This window comes from Danio rerio, chromosome 25, assembly GCF_052040795.2.
Source record: "Danio rerio strain M-AB ecotype USA chromosome 25, GRCz13ab, whole genome shotgun sequence".
Taxonomy (NCBI): domain Eukaryota; kingdom Metazoa; phylum Chordata; class Actinopteri; order Cypriniformes; family Danionidae; genus Danio; species Danio rerio.
In genome coordinates, this window is record NC_141045.1 from 24,120,820 (window position 1) to 24,140,641 (window position 19,822).

The following is a 19,822-nucleotide window of genomic DNA, read 5'->3' on the forward strand; positions in this document are numbered from 1 at the left end:
TTAAGCAGTGTTAGCCCGGTCAACACGATCGATTGTTATGCTAGATGTGTATAGTACGTTACCGTAACAACTTCTACCCCATGTCCCCTTTCTAATGAGGTGTTTTATCAATAATGCCTTGCTTGTAACTTTCTCCTTCATAAACTTTCCAGGGTATTATTCTTTCTGGAGGCCAGAGACAACGGATTAGTGTGGCTCGAGCTCTTTATCAAACTACCAATGTGGTGTTCCTGGTAGGTTCAGATACATCTGTACTAATAGTGAAGTAAGACATCAATTAATTACTTGTCTGTTTTCACAGGATGATCCTTTCTCTGCACTAGACATTCACTTAAGTGATCATCTGATGCAGGAGGGTATTCTTAAACTATTGAGGGAGGAGAAGAGAACGGTGGTGATTGTGACACACAAACTGCAGTATCTTCCTCATGCAGACTGGGTACTGCGCATTTTCATTTTCTTTTACACAGGAACACTCCATTATTTAGAAAATAGGCTCATTTTACAACTCCCCTAGTGTTAAACTGTTGAGTTTTACTATGTTTAAATGTGTTTAGGGAATCTCTGGGTCTGGCTCGAGTACATATAGCTTAGCTTAGCATAAATAATTCAATCGGATTAGACCATTAGCATTGAATTTTGAATTTTGTTATTACATCAGTATTAAGACAGACAGAAATGAAAAGTTGCTAATTTCTAGGTTGATAGGACGAATCAGACAATGTTTTGGAATATGTCTGGTAAATGTAGGTGGCATAGTGAATGTAATCATTTGAAGTGGTCAGTTTCTTATCTAAATCATTACATGAACAACAATTAGCATCTCACTAAAAATGACCAAAAGCTTGACTTTTCTATTTTTACGTCTGTATTAAGGCAGACACAAATTAAAAAGTTGCTTATTACTAGGCTAATAGGAGGAATCAGACTGCTTTGGAATATGTTTGGTAGTTTTGGTGGCATTGTGAATGCATTTTTAATACTATTTGAAGTAATCAGTGTCTTAAAGGCACAGTGTGTAAATCTTGTCACTAGAGGGCACATATTCAATACCCAAAAAGTGTAGTTTGATGAAGTGTGGAATCATGGGAGTTGTCATCTTCAGCACATCTTGCGGATCTCATCCAAAAATTAAATTAGTTTTTAGCTTAGCATAGATCATTAAATCAGATTAGACCATTAGTATCTCGCTCAAAAATGACCAAAAGCTTGACATTTCAATTTTTACATCTGTATTAAGACAGACATAAATTAAAAGTTGCTCATTTCTATGTCGATGGGAGAAGTCAGACAATGCTTTGGAATATGTCCAGTCACTTTCGGCAGCATTTTAATACTAATTGAGGTGTTTAAAACACAAAAAGTGTAGTTTGATGAAGTGTGGAATCATGAGATTTGTCATCTACAGCACATCTTACAGATCTCATGCTGAAATCCTATTAGCTTTTAGGTTAGCTTAGCATAGATCTTGAATCAGATTAGACCATTAGCATCTCACTCAAAAATGTCCAAAATCTTGACTTTTTTATTTTTACATCTGTATTAAGACATACAGAAATTAAAAGGTTGCTCATTTCTAAGTTGGCATCTTCATTATTTATGGATCTCAAGGTGAAATCATAGTAGCTTTTAGCTTAGTTTAGCATAGATCATTAATTTGGACTTGATCATTAGCTTTTCGCTCAAAATTACCAAAGTGTTTGAATCATTTTCTGTGTTTACATTGTGTAGTAAGACTAGTAACTATACTCTCATTCATTTTTATTTATTTTTACTTTAATTTTAATATTCTAGAAACGTTGATGCTGTATAATGGCTGCGGCTTCGTAGCGATATTACACAGATTCTAACTGGTGGTGGAAGTTGGTTCTGGGGACTATTTTCAGGCACTGTGTAATTTAATTGCACTTGTTGCAACCATGTTATGACAACAAAGTTCCTTGCTTTTTTGCATTGGATAGAGTAATCTATAGTTCATAGCTGTAAAGGCTAGAAGATAGCAACCATTTTGTTTTTCATTGATTAATACATGATCTAACTACAGAAGTCAAGTTTTCAATAGGAAAATAATCTGAAGGTCATATTTTAGCAAGATGCTTATGGTCTAATCCAATTCAATGATCTATGCTAAGCTATGCTAAAAGAGATGCTGCCAGACCTGCAGATTGGCTCACTGGATTCAAAAATGGTAAAAAAAAAAATAAAAAAAAACACTGACATTTGTTGTTTGTTCAAAATACTTAATTATTAAAAGATGAAACAACACAATTCTTGAGGTTTTTTTGGTGACAACTTAAATGTTGGCAATGCATGGCGCAGTAGGTAGTGCTGTCGCCTCACAGCAAGAAGGTTGCTGGTTTGCTGATTCAAACTTCGGCTCGGCTCAGTTGGCGTTTCAGTTAGACTGCATTCCTCCGGGTGTTACGGTTTCCCCCACTGTCCAAAGACATGTGGTACAGGTGAATTGGGTTGGCAAAATTGTCCGTAGTGTATGAGTGTGTGTATGAATGAGTGTGTGGATGTTTCCCGTAGATGGGTTACGGCTGGAAGGGCATCCGCTGCATAAAAACGTGCTGGATAAGTTGGCGGTTCATTCCGCTGTGGTGACACTGGATTAATAAAGGGACTAAGCCGACAAGAAAATGAATAAATGAATAAACTTAAATGTTTCATGTTGAATTACCTTAATTTTGTAAAAACTAATAAGTTAAAACTAGAACCTAAAGTTCGTTGACGAACTTTGATGTTGGCTTGAGAAAGCCAACGTGACTGCGCCGGGGACTCAAAGGCAGTTGGCAGGAAGCACAGCGGTTGAGAAGTGGTTGCTAGGCGGTTGCTAAGATGTTGCTAAGGCATTCCTAGGTAGTTGCTAGGGTGTTCTGAGTGGTTTCTAGGCTGTTGCTAGGGTCCACTGGACTGTTAATCGGAAGGCCTCATTTACATTTTTGATCAAATCGAGAGAGAGAGAGAGAGAGAGAGAGAGAGAACTGATTTGTTCAGGTTGTTTAATGCAGATCACTATAGTATAGTTAGTATTTATAGTATATATTATAATCTGAACAAAATTACATTATAATAAATATCATATAAAGAAAAATATTAAATTAAAATACTAATGAAACAATAGCACATGCATTTAGTTAATTTGTCTTTTATTTAATCAGTCTTATCAGTTTTGCAGTTAATAAAGAGTACAGTCAATTTACAGTAATTTGCAGCGTTATATATATAGTTATAGTTATATAGTTATATATACAGTTTACAGGAAGAAAATTGCATTAAATACAATATTAGGCCATCTTCATCACGTGGTTAATTCTGACCAATGACGTTGTTTCACCCCACTGGCCACTAACACAATGTTATAATCGTAATATTTAATTGTCATCACCTGGGTGATTTTATTTTTTTTTGGTACAGCATAGGCCAAAAGCTTGGCTTTCATTGTCATTATCACAAGTGAGGAGAAGGCTTTTTTGCGGTACAGGGGGATAAAAAATAATCCTTATAACCCTAACCATAAATGTGTGTGTGTGTATGTATATATATATATATATATATATATATATATATATATATATATATATATATATATATATATATACACACACATATATATATATATATATATATATATATATATATATATATATATATATATATATATGTATACATATATATATATATATATATATATATATATATATATATATATATATATATATATATATATATATATATATATATATATATATATATATACACTGTTGAAGTCAGAATTATTAACCCCCAGTTTATTTTTTTTTCCCTTTTTTAAATATTGCCCAAATGGTGTTTAACAGAGCAAGGAAATTTTCACAGTATGTCTGATAATATTTTTCTTCTTGAGAAAGTCTTATTTGTTTTATTTCGGCTAGAATAAAAGCAGTTATTAATTATTTAAAAACCATTTTTGGGACACAATTATTATCCCCTTTAAGATATATTTTTTTTGATAATCTACAGAACAAACCATCGTTATAAAATAACTTGCCTAATTACCCTAACCTGCCTAGTTACCCTTATTAACCTAGTTAAGGCTTTAAATGTGACTTTAAGCTGTATAGAAGTGTCTTGAAAAATATCAAGTCAAACATTATTTAATGTCATCATGGCAAAGATAAAATAAATCAGTAATTAGAAATAGGTTTTTAAAACTATTATGCTAAGAAATGTGCTGAAACAATCTTCCCTCCATTAAACAGAAATTGGGGAAAAAATAAACAGGGGAGCTAATAATTCTGACATCAACTGTATGAATATATATATATATATATATATATATATATATATATATATATATATATATATATATATATATATATATATATATATATACAGGGCTCGAAATTAACTTTTTTACTTGGTAGCACCGGTGCTCCCAACTTCAAATATTCAGGGGCACCAAAATAAATTTAGGAGCACAAGAAAAAATTTAGGAGCACCCACCAAAAATGAATGAGCACCGCTGCAAATTGCTTTTTAAGGGATTTATTGTATTTTAAAACAACATCAATAGGACTGACAAAAACCAGAAACAACTATCTAACTAATGCTGCGAAGACATTGATATTTGTGTGCAATAATTCTAAAATGAATGTCTAATAATTAGGCCATAGAATATTAGTATATTAATATATATTGATGATGAAAATGACAATAATAGTAACAATGAATTCCATTTCTCATTATGATACTGCCTTGAATGTGCATGAATGTAGGTTATCTGCTATAAAATGTCTGTTACTTTATATAAAATAATTGTATAGTTTGCATCAAACAAAAATGAAGCATTGCAGTAAGAAATATTGATTTTGTACTGCTGTTTTTATATGCATGTCAATTTAATAAATAATATTTCTGCTACAAAACAAACAAAAGATTATAATAAATAATTCAATTCAATGATGAAAGCTGCAAAGCAGTCATCAGTAAATAAATAAAAAAATAATATACACCTCAAAAAAGAATAGACAAAAGAAAGAAAGTAAAGTCTCACTTCTATCACTCTTTAAAAGTTTTGGTTTCAGTTTGTGTCAATTTAAAGGTTCAGTCTGAGATGATCTTCATTTTTCTGTGTTTGTGGAAAAGCTGGCGAGTCAGCCGACCCAATTTATGAGCAGGCAGAGCAGGATTATTGCACTAACCATCGGCGCAATACTGGTCTTTGTTATGAGCCGCAGTTTCAGTGATCTCAGCTGGTGGATCATTATTCACCACGTGACGTGTCACGATCTCTCTCATCTACACCTCAATTTTAGGTGGGGTTTGCAAACCTGTGTGCTTTAAGTTTTTACTCTTCAGCCGTTTGCATTTCCCGTGGTCATAAAAGCTCCTTCCCTGTCATCTGACAGCGGAATACCTTGAGTGATTGACAGCTAATATGAACCAATATAGCGGCAGGGAAGAGCGATTCAGCACGTTTTTACAAAAAATCAAAACAGGTCGCACTACAAGAGCGATTTAGCACGTTTTTACAAAAAATCAAAACAGGTCGCACTACAAACATTATCAGCAGTTGCACTAATGCGCCCAAATATGTTATGAGGTCGCATAGATTAATTTTCAGGCGCATATGCGACCTTTTAATTAATTTTAAATAAATTAAAATACTAATGAAACAATAGCACATGCATTTAGTTAATTTGTCTTTTATTTAATCAGTCTTATAATTTTTGCAGTTAATATAGAGTACAGTCAATTTACAGTAATTTGCAGCATTATATATATAGTTATAGTTATATAGTTATATATACAGTTTACAGGAAGAAAATCGCATTAAATACAATATTATAGGACGTCTTCATCACGTGGTTAATTCTGACCAATGACGTTGTTCCACCCCACTGGCACTAACACAATGTTATAATCGTAATATTTAGTTGTCATCACCTGGGTGATTTTATTTATTTTTTGGTACAGCATAGACCAAAAGCTTCATTGTCATTATCACAAGTGAGGAGAAGGCTCTTTTGCGGCACAGAATATTGTTTTGAAAGAAATATCTGAAGTAAACTTATGTTTTTGCCAACATAAAAGGGGGATTAAGAAATAATCCTTATAACCCTAACCATAAATGTGTGTATGTGTTATATATGTATATATGTATGTATATATATACATACATATATATAGTTGAAGTCAGAATTATTAACCCCCATTTGATTTTTTTTCCCCTTTTTTAAATATTTCCCAAATTATGTTTAACAGAGCAAGGAAATTTTCACTGTATGTCTGATAATATTTTTCTTCTTGAGAAAGTCTTATTTGTTTTATTTCGGCTAGAATAAAAGCAGTTATTAATTATTTAAAAACTATTTTTGGGACACAATTATTTGCCCCTTTAAGCAATTTTTTTTTTGATAGTCTACAGAACAAACCATCGTTATACAATAACTTGCCTAATTACCCTAACCTGCCTAGTTCACCTTATTAACCTAGTTAAGGCTTTAAATGTCACTTTAAGCTGTATAGAAATGTCTTGAAAAATATCAAGTCAAATATTATTTACTGTCATCATGACAAAGATAAAATAAAGAAGTTATTAGAAATGAGTTATTAAAACTATTATGCTTAGAAATGTGCTGAAACAATCTTCCCTCCATTAAACAGAAATTGGGGAAAAAATAAACAGGGGAGCTAATAATTCTGACTTCAACTGTATGTATATATATGTATATACATACACTTTATTTTACCTGTTTGTAAATAATTGTTCTTAACATTTTTGCTTTAAAACATTATAATACTGTTTGGATTTTCCCCCCATAATAATAAATTGTGAACATTGCAGTGTAAATTGCAATCCAGATGTTACAGAGAGAAATTGATGCAGCAACAGCAGAGCATATTAAGGGGATATAAAAAATCCCCTTAATATATTTTGTATATATATATATATTCACTATTTTAAAATACATTTTCTTTGCTGTGTGTTTTTATTGGTTATGATGCTGTTTGGATGTTTTATTTTTGCACAATAAATAAAATGTGATTTAAAAAGTGCAAACATTGTCTTTGTTAGAATTTACACGTGATTACAACGGTATAAAGACGTTCAGGTCCGACCGGACCGAATGGAAAGAAATTGTAGGTTTTGAAGATGGATTATTAGTTTTGTGGCAAGGACATAGCTGTTTTAGAGGGTTAAAATACAGATTAAAAATAAAGTTAGAAGGATTTTATATTAAATATGTTTATTGTATAATATACGTGAATGTTCGCATGGCTTTCATTTTCATTATCACAAGTAAAGGAGAAGGCTTTTCACGGCACATAATATTTTGTTTTGAAAGAAATATCTGAAGTAAAGTTATGTTTCTGCCAACATCAGAGGCATGCATTTTAAAACTCACAGGGTAGCAGACAGAAATGCATGCGGGTCGATTCCGACGCGGATGATTCTGCATCCAGGGCTGCGTTTCCCGATAACGATTGATCTTAGCACTTAAGAGCGTTTTCTACGAGTCATTTTGCGAACGTTCGTTATTGTTTCACGTGCGTTTCCCAAAAATGCACTTAACACAATTGCACGTAGCCCAGCTTTAAGTGCAACTTAGGAGTCGCTATCCGTTTGTTAAGTGCTGAAATGTCACGCTATAGAATGGCTCGTTATTGTTGCACATGTTATAGCAATCCATATAATTCTTCTTCTACTTGTGTGAATGTATATTCAACTCGAATAACATAAAAAAAAAAATATTTTTGAGCCAGTTTAAAAACATAAATTAACTGGAAAGTCGTACTGTAAAAACACTGTCTTGCTCCAATCTCGCATAAAACTAATTCTAACAGTCCTTGCCGGAAATGACATCAGCATCATTTTCGATATTTATATGAAACCTTAATTAAGTAGAATTATTTATCAATTTCTTTATCAAAAATTGCTTATCTCACATCAAAATAAATAAATAAGTAAATAAATAAATAAATAAATAAATAAATAAATAAATAAATAAATAAATAAGCTCTTACATTTATTTTTGAAAAGTTTAGCCTAATTATTAATTATTATTATTTGTATATTGAATTGTGTAATGTGTAGAAAATATAAATGAATAGAGATATACGTACAAATAATATGAATAATGACTTTGAAGAGAAGTAAATTGTAGGTGCAATTTGCCGGTTGTCCAGCAGGTGCCCTCATAACTCTGTCTCCTTACGATGCACTTAAGGCTTTACGATTACTCCAGAGCACTCGTAGATCCACGAAGATTTTCAAGTGCTACTTAAGTTACGATGCTTTTGGGAAACAGACCGTAATATTAAGATCAGTCGTACGATCATTTCTACGAACTTCTTAGGCTTACGATGCTTTTGGGAAACGCAGCCCAGATCAGTTTTATTAGGCTTTTTGGAGTTCACCGCGAGCATAATATGAATGACTGATGACCAGAATTAAGTTCAATCTTACCTCGATTTTGACCACAGATCTGTCTGCCTCTTAAAGGAACACTAAATAGTGCTGTATGACTTGTATTTGTGTATTTTCGCTGAGAAATTTTAATGTAAACAGCTTCAAATGTTGTAACAAGCACGTCTGAAATGAGCCGAACTTTCTGTAGAGCAAAAACAGTCAGCCCGGACATCTCCGCCTCTTAAAGGGCCATTACTAAATTACAAAGGGCTCAAAAATGGTTCTCTGGCGCCATCTCGTGGACACTCTGACAAGCTTTAGGTTTGAAATTAACAAATTTAATATAAAAAAAATATTTATAGGAAAACTGTTATTTATAATTACACCAAATAAATATGATAATTATCTTCAATTTAAAGCACATCTTTTGGCCAAATTTGAGGATTGTATACTTTTTTATATGCCCCAAATACTCGATTGTAATATTTACAATTTTTTAATTCAAAAAATTTTTAATTCAAAAACTACAAATCTTATCGGCATGAGGACATACAGCAACCATCTCATGGGCAATAGACAGCTTTTGACCAAATTTGGGGCTTGTAGCATCTAAGCCCTGGGAGGAGAAGCGATTGCTTTTTTTTGGTCAGAAGCCGGAATAATAATAATAATAAGAATAATAATAAGAATAAGTTTAAGTAGCATTACAGTATGTTGGCTTTCTCAAGCCAACATAATAATTCCTTCTTGTTGTCCCACAATCAGTTGTGTGGAACCCAACATTTGTACAGTGTAGATCAGGTTTAATGCAGAAATCATTGACACTTCTCTGGTAAAGGTAAAAGGGGAATAAATAGAGGAATTGTTGAATATGTGTGCTGCTGTGCTCTTAGTAGAATCCTAATTTAAAAGTCAAATCTCACAAAGCCTGAATAATAAATTATTAGCTTTTATTCATTATCTGTCACGTACATCCTAAACCTATAGAAATCGTTTTAGAGGAATCCCCTAATGCATTTTATTTATAGCTCAGAGTTTATTGTAAAGGATGAATTATTTCATTTCTGTTACATTTTCAGCTGAAAATCCTGCTGACACAATTCATTATACACCAAACTGAGCGAAATAGACCGTCTGGTCTGAAGAAAAATCTAATTAAATCCCCGTTTGGCCACTATGAGAGGAATCAAACCGCAGACCAAACCAAAGCCATTCAATCAAAATAGGGTCACTGGGGTTTTAGAATAAGCAAAATCAAAAATTATTCTTCAGCCTAACCTGATTTAGTTTTTCGCCAGAACAAAAAGGCCAGGAAACTGTGGACAAAAACACTTTATGTAACATGAATATACTCAGCCTTGCCCCTTCAGAAACACTCCGGTGCATAAAAGACCTGCATTTTAAGCTTCATCCAGGGGTATTTCACCAAAAAAAAAAAAGATAATTCTGTCATCATTTACTCACCCTTCACTTGGTTTAGACCATTCTGAGTTTCTTTTTTTTTTACATAAAAGCATGGAACGTGTAACAGTTGACTCCTGGGGCCCTATCTTACACCCGGCGCAAAAAGGCACAAGACATGTTTTGCTCGATTTGTTATTATTTTTAGACCACCGCAACCTAGAGCTGCACAACTAATCGTAAAAAGATTGCGATCTCGATTTGACCCCCTAGACAATCTTAATCCAGCATATCTACGATTCTGTCAATCATATTTTCAAGTTCAGGAAAGATGCAATGGTGGCCGCACAAGTCTTCACATTGTTTTACATACGTTGTTCAGCAAGGTAGACACCTCCAATTGGTTTTGAAGGAGTCACATGCTGTATTTATAAGATATAGTGCACCTCAAAAATGTAGTTTGTGTCTTCATGTAAAGTATTTGCGACCGAAAAATCACAGGTGACGTGAGCTGACCGTCAGCTTTTACCACAGGGAGGGCGGGCACGCGCACGCTTTTGAATTAAGTTTACTTTAGTGAAAAGAACCTGCATAAACTGTGAATAACAGGTAATAAAGTTGTAAATAACATTCTATTTTTGGCACAGAGTGATCGTTAGGGAGGAATTAAAATAGACTACTCCATTGACCAAGTAAAAGCTGTGCAAGTTGTATGTGCCTATGCAGGTCCAAACACTTACACATTACTTAATACAAACAGGAAGTACACCTCTACACAAATATATTTAGGATAGGATTAAAATGTTACATAAATATAAAAAAAAAACTACCTCCATGCCTTCTTTATCTCGGGGGGCTTTTTCAGTTTATTCATGGCAATTTGCATTTGTAAAATGTTATTATTAGTAGCAGTGTTATTAATATATGCATATTCATATTTATTTTAATAAAAACTAGTTTAGATTTGTCCACCTGTCGGGTTTTGGAGACGTATGCATCACTTTTTGGGGCAAAAGAATAAGATATGTGGATATAACTCAGTTTAAACACTTCATTATTTTTGTTCATTTATTCGTTTGCTGAAAATTAGAACTAAATTTAGAAATATTTTTTAAACAAATCTTTGCGCTTAACAAACAAAATTAAATATGTAGGCTGGTGGATGTCTTCAGTGGAGTGCGAACAACACAGTTTTCTTTATCCACAAAGGTAAAGAGTAAAAGTAAAGTAAAGAGAAAGTAAAGTGGCCAAATGGAGAAGACACATTCTTTATCCTCGTGCTGCAGATGGTCTGTTTAACTGTTTTCTCGCTATTGAAGATGAAGTTTTTCCACTTACAAGGTTCGCTATGCAATAAGCTAATGAGCCATGGCGTGGCACAACTGACTCATATAGGGAATGGGAGGTCAGATCCTGATTGGTATAATGCACATAATGGTCAATACACACCCATTACTTATTAAGGGAATAGACCATACACTAGGGCACAAACCATATTTTTCCAACCTTAAAATAGCAAAAGTGGATTCGGACATGCCCTTAATGCTTTTTCATCATGTGCTTTAGACTTTGCGCCTAGATCATTAAAAAAGAGCCCCTAGTATTTATTTTTCCTACTATGGATGTCAGTGTTTACAGGTTTTCAGCTTTCTTCAAAATATCTTGTTTTGTGTTCAACAGAAAAAACTCAAAAAAGCATTACAACCACTTAAGGGAGAGTAAACAGTGAGAACATTTTCATTTTTGGGTGAACTATCCCTTTAAAAATTATTTACAATTTTACCTTTTAGCATTATTATAGAAGTGTAATGCTACACACAAAAATATGGCTATGACTTTACATTTAAAAAGTCAACACACAAAAAAACTGTTCTTAGAAGTTGAACTCAATTAAATTAATTTGTGAATATAAAAGCAGAAAAAGACAAAGAAAAACTTTGGTATTGGCATTCATCTTTGTGTTTTCATCGATTTATGTATTTAAGGAGCTCTAAAATTTAATTTTAGTACTTTCAGAGTAGTTTTAGAGTCCGTGCATCATGTTGACAAGGCAAAGTTATAATATTGGTTAAAAAACATTATGTTAACCTGCATTTATTTTTTAAATTACTCATTTTATTGCTAATTAAAGTAACTTTGTATAAAAGGATCTACTAAAAGAATTAATGTAAATCAATCAACTCATGGTATCATTACCAACCTTGTTATTATAAATTAATTAAGTCTCTTGTCTCTTTCATTTTGACCCTGGTTGATGAATTGCCTTGTTAATTGTCCTCTTTATGGCACTCAATAAATCACCAGCAGTCAAGAGTTTTTCAACTCCCTGTTCTTTGGACATAGCCACTTTAGGCTGTCAGACAGTTACGGGTATGCTTGTTGTTAAATATTGTCTTTGCTTCTCATGGGACATTAAAAAAGTCCACCTTCTGTAAGAAGAAAGAAGTAATAATCAATGTTTGTTGTTTTTATTTGTAGATCATCGCGATGAAGGATGGCAGCATACAGACAGAGGGAACATTAAAGGACATCCAAAAATCTCAGCCTGAGCTCTTTGAGCAGTGGAAGACTCTGATGCACAGACAAGACAAGGAATTTGAGAAGGTAGACTGCTGAAAATAAATGAGATATGAGAGAAAGCGTTTTGAAGGTCAAGTTCATTTGTTTTGCTTTGTAAAGCCAAAATACTCACTTGAGCTTTTTTGTTGACATCTGTTTGCATTGTTTGAGAGATTAACCTGGGTTTCTGCTGATTAAAATGCAAGCTTAGCAATCAAGTGCGCAATATTTATGGGATACACTGTGAAGAGAATGCATGTAAATGTTGGCATAAAAAAAAGGCAGTGACGGAAATGAATTCAATTCTCTAAACAAGTGCCAAATGTGCCATCTAGTGGCCAACAAAGCTACCAATCAGGTATTTGAATAGTCAGTCTATGTCCTAAAATACAGTAGTGCTAATGGAATCTCTTTTAACACTAGGACATCTTGAATTATATAACTACCGGAATGGCCAGAGTGGTTAATCTGACCATTTTCACATAAGTCATATGAGATACTAGAACTGAGATTGAATGTCTGTCATCATAAATCAGAAAATGTTGGAACAGTATGAAAAATGTGAATAAAAATAGAAAGTAGTGATTTCTAAATTTACTTTGACTTGTATTTAATTGCAGATGATAAAACAAACATTATTTAACATATTCCTCATGTGTTTTTTTTTTAAATAAACACACTAGGTTCCAAAAAATTTGGAACAGCAAAGCATGTACCTCTGTAATGTTGCTATTTGTTTTCACAACATTTAAAAGATGTTTAGGGACTGAAGACACCAAGTGATGAAGTGTTTCAAGTGTTATTTTGTCCAACACTTCCTGCAAACAAGTCTTAAAGTGGGCAACAATACAGGCTCTTCATTGTCGCATTTTGCACTTCAAAATGCACTGCACATTATCTTTTGGAGACAGGTCAGGACTGCAGGCAGGTCAGTTAAGTACCTGTATCCTCTTCCTCCGCAGCTAGGACTTTGTATTGTGTGCAGAATATGGTTTTGCATTTCCTGCAGACACAAAATGTCATGAGGTGTCAATATTGGGTTGGATTTAGATCTCCAGCGTCTATAGACAATGTTATTTTGACGTCCAATAATGACGTGAAATGACGTTGATATTTTGTTGATTTTAGGTTGTGTTGGAAAATGGCCCAAATCCAATGTCGAGCCAACTTCTTAAACCAACATCATAGTGACATCAAATATTGACATTTATTATCTGGTTTGGCAACCAAAATCCAATGTCTGATTGACGTCATAGTGGTAACGTCCACACAACATCAAGCTGTAACATCATTAGACGTTGATATTTGGTTGGAAAGTAACCAAAATGCAATGTCTATCCGACATTGGATATTGATGGCGGCCTAACGTTGGGTTCTGATGTCAACACGATTTTTATGTTTTTGGCAACAGAAACTTATGTTTCTGTTGTCAAAAATGAGTCATGAATATTTAAAGGCAAGGCAATAAGTAGCGAACACTGAAATGCATTTAGACAATTTGCTATGGTAATTCAAAGTAGAAATATTCAGATAACAAAGTTAGAAAGAAATATACACACCATTTTGTTATTATAGTTACTGTATATATTTTAACACTCATTCAGAAACGTTTGGCTTAGGCCTTAATTTATCAGTGGCTGCCACAGCAGAATGAACCTAGCAATTGCACTTACGTATGTTTTATGTGGCAGATGCTCTTTCCTAGGTGTCTTCACCTAGCAATGTAAAACACCCATACACTCTCTCACACACAAACTCGAACTCTACAAACAATTTTGTTTTACTCAGTTCAACTCATATTTGATCGTCGGCATTTACACAGCACACGGCAAAGGCACAATGACCAGGAAAAAAAAGACCAGGCTCTGATTAATAGCTGCTAATTAAAGAATGCTCTTTACTCTATTCCTGTATGTAATCTATCTGTTTGCAGCTTTTGACAAGCTTTTACTATAGTTTATGACAGAAAGGTTCTCATTTGTCCATCTTCTTTTGATGTATAGGCTTATTTAAACATTTAGGCATCTTAATGTTATATCCATGGCGTGATTTATGCACGTGATGTATCCATGCACTAGTTTTAAATTAGTTTATATTGGTTACGTGGCTGACATTGCGCTCTCTCGTTCTTGTTAACATGCCTAAATGCCTGTGCTATATAAGTTCTCGCGTATGAGATTTAAGGTTTGGGACTCTGCTGAAGTCTGATCTGAAATGAAAGCACCAGTGTTGACGTCATTCGCTATGGTTTTTAATGACGCGTGACTGGCATTGACAAGTGAAAATCCGATCTACCTGCTTACACTGCAGACATGAGAACACAGATCGGATTCCTATCGGATAAATTTCCACATATGAACAAGACCTGAATCTGGTTTGAGTAAATCGGAATCCACGTGATTTGTTCCTGCTTACACGTACATGGGCCATATCCGATCTGTGCCACATGGGAGAAAAAAAAATCGTAATTGAGTCACTTGAACAGTGCAGTGTAAATGCGGCCTTAGATAACACCTCCATCATAGTCTCAGATCTTTAAACATGCTGAATGAAGGACATTTTCAGTGACACAAATGCCAAATAAACACAGTTTGCATAACTAATAAACAGACCTTTGATCTAGTTTACTTAATCAGTGGAATAGACTAACCAGAATGTCCTGTTTTCTGTTATTCATGGTTCCAGGAGACGGTAGATGAAAACATGACGGTGCTGGAAAGAAAAAACTTGCGGCGAGCCATGTACTCCAGAGAGGCTTTGAAGACTGAGGAAGATGAGGAAGGTAAGAGTACAAGAGCTTGAAATTTTATATAACAATGCACAAAGACAATGCGGGGCCCTGCAAGGAATCCTCATTAATCTTCATTAAAGATTTGTGTGACAAGTGGGGTAGTGCCTCTTGTTTTCTTCGTAGTATTTGCTGACTGCAGCTTCAGGAGGGAAAGCCAGTTTTCTAACAGTACTCTAGCATGCCTTGCAGTTTTCTGTGATTTCATTTGTAAGTTCGCCTGAAAAGATTACCTGAGGTAATTAGATCATTGATGTGCATTCCTGTCCAAGCTGTTGATGTGAACGTTCTATGCCAGGATGTATGGATGCCCACCTTCACCATCTGTCAGGAACTAGAGGTTCAGTTGACAGATGGCTGAGGTCCTTGGACTTGGTAGGGAGCCTGGATTGGGCTCTGTAATGAATCTGTAATTAAGAAGTAAGATCTTCACAAAACTCTTTCTCCTTGTAGGAGAGAGCAACTTATTGGCATCCCTTTATTGGTATCTGCTTGTGACAATCATGCTCCTGGAGCATTGTTGACTTCAGGTACAGCCCTGCTTCAACACACCAGCCAGAAATGTTCAGTCAATTATAAACTTTGGCTGTTTCTTAATATCAAGATTGCAGAGAATGGACTTGTATTCTTGTGGAGGCTGGTGTATATGCAGAGCTAGTGTTTCTTCCCATATTAATGAACATCTGGTGAACGGTTTCAATTTTACACGGTTGCTTTTACAGCATTGATGTTGCAATGTAATTAAAATATAATCAGTTCAATAAACTTTGTCATTCATTTAGTTGCTCAAGCATAAACGAGATAAAAAGCCGTTTACATGCACGAGCCTACCAGGATAAGCAGGCTACTGCAGAAGCTCAATCGAATATACTAGGGTAAAATAAATGTTCATATTTTAAAGACATGGCGCAGGAAAAAATATTTAATGCAGTGTTTCTTGTACAATCTAAGACCCACTTTATATTGGTAATCACTCAGCCAGTGGAGATTGCTGCTTTTTAAAGATCTTAAACACGCCAATTCTACTAATACCAGTGAAACTTTTCTAATCAATTTTTTTTATTTATTTATTTTGTTTTCATGTTTAGCACAATAAGTGCCCAAACCTCATGGGTTTGCATTCTGTTGTATACTGCTGTTCTGCCATGTGATGTCTCAGTATGTGTGTTTCTATACTTTAAACACAACAATCAACATTTCATCTGTGAAGTGTCTTTCGTAAAATACAGCACACAGAAAAGCCTATGAGTGGAACAAGGTTAAGGTAAAAAAAATGTTATATTTTAAATATCACATCAAATTTCTGTAGCTTGAACTTGTTCCATCCATTTGCTGTTCTACAAAGTTTTGCTGGTATTAGTAAGTGATAAATAAGCTATGAACAACTGATCTGTAAAGTGTGAGTTAATATATTAGTTAAGTGTTAGTTATTAGCTTATGTATGTTATTGGGATGTTATTCTAAAGTTGCAACTATTCACCATTTACTAACAGTTAATAAATGAAGAAGTATTGCAACTTTCAAATAACGTCCTAATAACATGTATAAATTATTAACTGATACTTAACAAGACTTTAAAGGTAATTTACTAACAGCTTGTTCATGATCAACTACTAATTTATTAGGTATAGCTATAAATCATTAAAATGCAGTTAACAAGTCATTTATAACTTGTTAACTAACAGCTTGTAAGTTATCTGTTGGCTATCGATAAGGCACAGTTATAAATAATTAACAAACAATAACTTTTATTTAACAAGTCATTTATAACACATTAACTAACAGTTTATTAATGATCTATTAACTAGTTATAATGGATAGTTATTTTAAAGTGTTACCCAATTTAGCTACAAATTCACATTTTTTCGTTAAACCCCTGTAAACACCCACAATCTTTACTAGCGCTGCTGTGTCTCTCTATGGGGCCGCCTTCCTTGCATTCTAATTCTTAAATAATAAACTTGCAAAAGATATGAGAACGTTTCCTATTACTTACATGCTTATTCCAGATATATACACATGTCCGATTTTTTTTTAGAGAGTCTGTCAGTATCAGCCTCAAACTGATACGACTAACAGCTACACGGACTAACAGTATTTACTCAACGGCAAAGTGTATGCTAGTAGAGGCATGACGCTTCCTGGTGATGTGGAGCCAGTCCGTGAATCACAGCACATTATGTTAGCTGACCAATCAGAGCCTCTTGAGGGTGAGTTTTGGGGAAACTAGGAAGTACAATAGTCGTTTTCATGTTAGTTGAGTAGCTGTATATGATCAAAGTAAGATATAAAAAAATTATGTGATTTTCTATAAGTGAAGCATGAGCACACATTATATGTATATAATGTATTAAAAGTTATATCGCTGACCTGTAAATGATAGCGAATATAAAATTCTGTCCTTACCCACATGGGATTTCTGGGACTATGAGAGTGTGGGCTGCAATTCCAGTCCAATTTGTTATGCCTTTCACTTGCTAACTTCCCTCTATCTTGTTCCCTCAGCTCCATTGATTATGTTACAGAAATGTCCACTATTACCAAAAAAATATGAAAGGGTTTAAATGTTATACCCTAAACCCTTGAGCACTTGGGAACTACACTGTTGTGATGTGACAATCGCATTGCATTGGGAGATATAGAGTGGACATATTAAGCCAACTAGCTCACTTGGTTAATATCAAGGGATTGAGGGTATGTCCATGTAAACTTCCCTCTTCCATTTGACGAAGTGGAACACACCGGGAACAAGGCAAGTGAAGTTCATGAGTGTGTGTCTAAAAGTGGATTGGAATGCAGCCAAGCATGCTGCATTTGATGCACCCTCGATATCATGAACACATCCGTTTAATTTCACGCATCCTCAGTTCTTGTTGTGTTGAGAATTGGAATTGAACTTTGATGTTTTATTATGACCATCGAGTCCCAGTTTGGCCAGTAGACATTTCTGTGTGGAGTTTGCATGCTCGCGTCGGTTTCCTCAGGGTGCTTTGGTTTCCTCCAAAGTCCAAAGACATGCGGTACAAGTGAACTGGATTCACTCAATTGGCCATAGTGTACGAATGTTTGGGTGTTTCCCAGTACTGAGTTGCTCCTGGAAGGGCATCCACTGCTTAAAACATATGCAGGAATAGTTGGTGGTTCATTCCGCTCTGGGGACCCTGATAAATAAGGGAAGTGAAGAAAAATTAATAAATGAAAGAACAAACGGATGCAACATCCCTTAAGAACACTAATTAAGAAACAGCACTTGAGTAGCTTGTTTCGGGTGTTCTTGGTCAATGCTGGAGCTAAACTCTGCATAACGGGAGCTGCTCAAGATTTATAAACTACATCATGTTTTTATTGTTCTCAGCAGCACAATAATTTGCAGATATTTGAAACTTTATCATCAAGCTGAGCGAATGGTCATATTTGGATGGTCTTCTAGATGTTAAGTCAGCATGAAGCCTGTATTGTATTAGCCTCATTCAGCTAACTTTAGTGCATTAAATAGGTCCTGCGCTCTTGCGGTGGAAGAAAGTAAGGATTTACAGTAATGGAGTACTCTCTTGATGGCCAGAAATAGGCCAAGTGCCAGTCATGTGGCAGTTGGCCAAATTTGAGACTGCAGTTAAAAGATGAATCCCCTGAAGAAGCATGGGCGGATCTACCAGGGTGGCAATTGTAGTCCAAACAAAAGACTTTTAAGAACTGCTTTGTTTAGGGCATCATGCAGCCTCTACTCCTCCAGTCCTTATTTATAAGTGCAGTATCATAGTGCTTGCTTTTTTAAGACCATTAGGCTATTTACTTTTTAATTAATTTGTACTTTAATGATAAATGAAAGATGAATATTATGGGTAAGGGCATACTTATATTAGGTAAGGCTGCCTTGAACCGTGCCGAAGCATGATTGTCCCCCTTCACCTCTCCCCAGCGACCTGCACTCACATTGCATTTTTACCTACCAAACCTGAGCACGCTTACGTCATCGATGATGTTACTTTTCAGTTTATCAGGGGTGTGTTTCCCAAAACCATCATTAGCGAACAAAGGTTGCAAGTTCCGTCATTACAAACATAGTTTGTTGATTTGCCGTTTCCTAAATCCGTTGCTCTAACGAACATTCGCAAACTGCATCGCAAACTTGAGCACTCACAATTACACCTCTGGAGCTGTAGTTAGAAACATAGTTCCTGGCTTTATTCTATTCCCACTTATCCCCACATGTCCTATTAATTTAGAACATTCCAACATTCAAAGTTGGAATTAATAAAAATAAAAAAAGCATTACAGTTATCACTCTTAGGTGTAATTTGCTTTCAAACTATTTTTACATTTCAGTTTTAGCGATCTTCATGTTTACAATTGTGCTCCCTTCGCAGTGAACTTTGAAGTCATATATAGGTGATTATTTAAAAGCGGTATTTATGTTACGTGTCCAAAGCTTGTGAAAACAAAAAGCATATGTTAATTCTTTTAATTTATAGTAGGTTATTTATTAAGTATTTGTACTGTATGTGACATGGGCCTGCTGGTTAGAACTTTCTGCTGTGGTTTACAAGTGTCAAATTGTAAATGTAGACTTTTAAAAATATAATAATAATAAAATAAACAAACAATATCCTACTTAATAATAATAATCATCATTATCATCATCATCATCATCATCATTAATAGTATTAATGTTATTA

The 19,822-nt window shown here is 34.4% G+C and overlaps 1 protein-coding gene across 4 annotated transcripts in view; it reads left to right on the forward strand.

The window, feature by feature from the left end:
• Positions 1-19,822, forward strand: part of abcc8 (ATP binding cassette subfamily C member 8) — a 131,278-nt gene that overhangs the window by 82,670 nt on the left and 28,786 nt on the right. For all 4 annotated transcript variants that reach the window (XM_087310752.1, XM_087310751.1, NM_001172647.2 and 1 more), the window contains 4 exon segments: positions 153-233; positions 302-439; positions 12,278-12,403; positions 15,044-15,140. In XM_087310752.1, coding sequence (XP_087166878.1) covers positions 153-233; positions 302-439; positions 12,278-12,403; positions 15,044-15,140 — 442 coding nt within the window.